Genomic DNA, 4,844 nt, shown 5'->3' with positions numbered 1-4,844 from the left:
CCTACCAAAGCTTCTGAACCAGGTTTCCTTCAGTAGCTCTTCCAACTTGCCACCCAAAGAAGAGGCCAGAAAGGCAAATTAAGAAAGGAGAAAATTTTTGTGTAGCTCCACAGAAGGAGCTCCTGAGCTATGGCATGCCATGAAAAGCCTACTCTTTATCTCCAACCTGTTACATTAGGGATGTAGGGGATGGTGGTGCTCACACCATGGGTCTTTTCTAAACAATGTAATGTAATGTTGTTTGTGCTTCCTTCCCCCAGCATCTCACTGCACCTTTCTGAGGCCTTTACTTTTCCCTTTCACCCTGCTGATGACCGTTTCATCACCTCAGCCTCTAGGCCAGATACAGAAACCCTACTCATTTCAGGGGAGGTCTGGGCATATAAAACTACAAATTTATCCTTATTAAAAAGAACTATGTTTAAACTAAATTGAGTTATCTTTCATGCCTTACCATAATCCGCAATAGGGTGGTAGCAGACAAAACTAAAGCGTGTGGTTTGTGCTGTGGCTTTACTGAAAGTTGATCTTAGTCTTGGGCAGGGACCTAGAGTGAAGAAAATAAATGATACATCTGTCTATGTAGGCATGGATATTTAGATAGATATAGTTTACACACACTCATTCACTCAACATCATAACAGAGAATAAAATAAAATGGCAGAACAACTTTCTTAGAGGTGTGGTGGAGGGTTTTTACATATATATATGCACATGTATATATGCATTGCATTCAACTGTCAAATCAATCCTGGATATCTTAAAAAAAATTTTCAATTTGGTACCAAACATACCAGAGGGTGCTTTGTGTCCTGTATTATGCATTAGGATAATTGTAATAGTCCTTTCTGGGCTTAACAATTCTCATGTTAATGGTTCGTAGACGTAACGATCTTCTTTTAGACCGGCCTGTTTAGTTGTTCCTTACCTTCTGCACATTGGCAAACATTGGCGTTGCACACCTTTGAAAGCATGGCGCTGTGCTTGGGAGCACTGTAGAATACACTGCACTTTCTGTCTATGGAGAAGAAACAAAATGGCTTGTCTCAGAGAGCTCAGGTGGAAAAGCCTATGCAGTAGAAACTACATTTGCAGCCCAACTTTTCCCTGGTCCAGAGAAATCAGAGCACTAAGGGGTTAGATACACATCAGCAGTCCACAAAGACCTGTAGCCTAGGCACCCTAGAGTATAGGGATCACCTTGCCTTTCAGCTGGGCAACAACCTGGGTTGTTGCTTCTGGTTTGGTTTTTTTTTGGGGGGGGAAGTGTTTTTTGTTGTTTTTGTTTGTTTGTTTTTTGTTTTTTTTGTTTGGGTGTTTTTTTTTTTAAAGTTGTACTCTTCCCTTTTTTTTTTGTCTACTCTGAAAGCCAACCATCTTAAAAGCATCTTTAGACCATAGAGCTACAGTGAGCACTGCACTGTTTCAGAAGAAGGACTTAGGATCACCAATAGTTAGTGGTTTAAACCTAGTGTAAATTGTCATACATCCCTCAGCTTCAGGCAAAGTAGAGATTTGACCTAATTTTCAAATACTGTTTACATAACTCTGGCAAATGGGGATGATTTGCATTTAACCTTCTTTGAATGGGGAACAAGACTAGTTCCCCCAGCAAGCACAGTACATAAGCCAAACCTCTAAGGTTGCCTATCTATCTTAGATGCATAGAAAGACAGCCTGAGCAAAAAGATAATGTGAGTGGAACATGCTTAAAAGCACCATGAGAAACAGGATGTCAAGAAACCTTATTTAAAAATCCACGAGTGTAAAAGTTTGAAGTTTCAGTCCATTTGCAATAACGGACACTTCCTGAGAGGATCTCTATTTAGACGATCTTAAGACATGGTAGTAGAAGACAGTATTCGAGGCAGGTTATTTCAGCATTTGACAAAATCACATGGTTTCACACACTACAGCAAAAACACCTTTCAATAGACTGGAGTTTGTTCTTAAGGGTCTCTCCTGCCATCAGTTATGTATCATTTTTCTGTGCCCTTACCAGGGTTGTAAAAATCATAAAGGATGGCGTTTGCTGGCTGAACCAAGCCCATGGGATTGATTTGCTTTGCCCCAAATGATATACAGTCTGGGTCTGGTCCACTTGTGAGCTGGAGGAAAAAGGAACAAGAGTTATGACGAGTAAACTACCTCTTTCTCCCCAGTCAGTTCCTTATTCATTTGTGCCTATACTAGCTGTTGAATGCTTGTTTCTGATGACAGGTGAGTTAATCCTGATAACTGTAGCCTCAACTTGAAGAAGGCTTTTCCTTCCGTGATTTTATTGGGAGATTTTGTGGATGAGCTAAGCCTGGTAAAGGTAGTTTTGTGAGATGTGTGCAGGTCTTCTCTGCCTGAAACTGTCAGATCCTGACTCACATCGTCACTACATTGGGGTTTACTTTTCAGCTTTTACCTAAAGCCACCTTGCACAGGCGTAATGGGTGTAATATTTGTTCACAGCCTATCCTGTACTGGTGGCTGCCAGTATATACTTTCCTTAGTAAAATGCTAAGGTCAGGGACAGCTTTTGACCTATGTTAAATACACAGATTATTTAGGACAGTCATAGCAGCAATAAGTTACAATTTTTCATCTGTCTGTTGTCTTATATTTAAAAAAATCATTGCCCTGTGTGTGCTTCCTACAGGGACCCCCCTGCTTTGGCTGTGGAGGTGAAGCAACTCAAGTGGGTCTAGGGTGAAGTAATTATTCAAAAGATGGGAAAATATACACAGAAACTTAGGGTTTTAATGTTTACATCTGTTTGTCACTATGGATCTTGATCCATAAATACTGAACTTCACATGCAAGGTGTCCACATGGAATTTACAGGACCACCAGTTAACCCTTGGATGAAAAACATCTTTTCTGGCTAGAGAGGATTTATCTTTTTTGGGGGGCCAAAGCCCAAATCTCAAACATGGACTGCATCTCCTGGAACACAGAAAGGCCGAGGATGAACGTGCATGTTTCCCTTCTTCCCCTTCTCCGCCCTCTCTCAACTAAGCTGTTCAATAATAATATCAGACAAAAATCACAGGAAGGTAACGGAGCGTGAAAACCAATAATTGTTGGATTTAAAAGAAGTCTATATATGCTATCTAGAGTGGCAGAGATTGGAAAATCATTGGGTTTGCTTACCTCACCAAAGTAGAGCAAAACCTTTCCTTCCTTATACTCATAGTGCTGAATGTACTGGTCTGAAGACTTCACCAACTGGAGGAAAACAAACAAACAAAAAAATCAGAACAAAACCCTAGCAGAACAGGAACACCTTTGCTACCATCCTCTATGTTCTGGTTTGTTTGTTCAGCTGTTTGTTTTATTCTGCCCTCTTTCTTCCTCCCTAAAGCAAGCAGTCCCTGAGAACATGAACCTGGGCAAACCTCCCCCAACCAAGCAAGGTCCAGAACCCAGAACTCTGTAGCCACCTTCCCAGAGTGCTGTGCCCCATCTCCCTGACACTGTGCCCTGCCGGCAACCACCTCCAAAAGATGTGCTGGCCTTCCCCCCTACAAGCACAGGACTGCTGTCCTGGCGTGTTGCGAGACAGCAGTGCCAGTGGGGACAGCAATATGTGTAAGGACAGGCACGTATTTAAGCGTCCTCCTGAGCCTTGCCCTAATTTCTGTTACAAGGGACTAAGAAAGCTGAATTCTGTTCACCACAAGCTTTTCATTCCTTGCATATATTCAGTGAATATTTTATCAGAACAAGAATAATGAAAATATATCTATCCAAAATCTGTTTTCCCTTCTTTATTCTGTGGACTTTGGAAAGGTTTCCAAAGACAAGTTTTCTATAGAAAAGTCTATAAAAGATTGCACAGAAAAGTGTGTTTCTAACCTGTTCGAGATCCTTTGTGTCAGGCTCCAAGCCACTCAGCAGAGAGAGATCAACCAGGGACATCTTTGGTGCATTGGAACCTGTGGACCTTTATAAGGAAGACCGTCAGCAGTGAACATCTGCACTGAACAGCCAGCTTTGTTTGAAGAGTTTGGTTCTTCAGGCTTGCTAATGGTGAAACAAAATGTTCTGTTCCACTTAACTTTCCTAAGTGGATTTTAATTTGGAAATTAGCTGCCTATCTCGTTAAGAGTCATGAGGCAAAATTAGTCATCTAAACTAGTCAAATGGTCATCCAAAACCCAGGTGTCTTGCCCGAGCTTGTAATCTAGGCTTTATAGCTGATAGGCAGAAACAATCACCTTCAAAGGACAGTTCATCCCACCATAAAAGCCCTGTTGAAGATAGGGAAGGTAAACTGCACTGACAATGTGTCTGTTCTTTATTACCTACAGAGTGGAGCTAGGAAATGAGCTTATCCAAGTTCTTCATGGACAAAGTCAAATTTACATCACCTTTGCTGTCCAACGCAAAAATCCGCGTTGCTTTAACTATCCATTAGGCATATATATTGGACTTCCAATCTTTTCTACTTCCACTTCTCAAAAATCAGGTAGTTGTGTCATTGCTGGATAATGAGGTTCTTCTGCACTCACATGGGGTGCCTTGCCATAAGATATTCGACATACACTTAACAGTACTTCAGAAACTTTCATTTTGGCACCCTCCATTCCTCATAAGGGATGTAGCACAGTGCAGGGAAGGAGTATGGTGATGTAGTCAGTGCCTTCAGTTTTTCCCCTGTGTCTTAACTACAACAAAGGGAGCTTCACGTTATCGTTTAAGCCTCAACCTAATACTCAGTAATGTCCTGCAGAATGGTGGATCTGATAGTTGACAAATATTACATAGCAATTAATGGTGAAAACGATGCTTCAGCCAGCAGATAATTCACTGAATACATATTTAACTAGGGAGAGTGAAGCCTGGGAATTAGG

The 4,844-nt window shown here is 41.3% G+C and overlaps 1 protein-coding gene across 1 annotated transcript in view; it reads right to left on the bottom strand.

Moving 5' to 3' along the window:
* LOC103913434 (complement C4-like) overlaps nt 1-4,844 on the bottom strand; it is a 49,990-nt gene that overhangs the window by 5,226 nt on the left and 39,920 nt on the right. The window contains exons 34-38 of the mRNA XM_009319924.1: nt 3,847-3,934; nt 3,142-3,216; nt 2,000-2,108; nt 929-1,018; nt 455-547 (exon numbers count right to left, since the gene is read on the bottom strand). Coding sequence (XP_009318199.1) covers nt 455-547; nt 929-1,018; nt 2,000-2,108; nt 3,142-3,216; nt 3,847-3,934 — 455 coding nt within the window. The remainder of the gene's footprint in view (nt 1-454; nt 548-928; nt 1,019-1,999; nt 2,109-3,141; nt 3,217-3,846; nt 3,935-4,844) is intronic.

The sequence above is a fragment of the Pygoscelis adeliae genome, unplaced genomic scaffold, assembly GCF_000699105.1.
Source record: "Pygoscelis adeliae isolate BGI_AS28 unplaced genomic scaffold, ASM69910v1 Scaffold32, whole genome shotgun sequence".
Taxonomy (NCBI): Eukaryota; Metazoa; Chordata; class Aves; order Sphenisciformes; family Spheniscidae; genus Pygoscelis; species Pygoscelis adeliae.
Note: the sequence above shows the minus strand (reverse complement) of the source record. Positions and strands in the feature narration are given on the sequence as shown.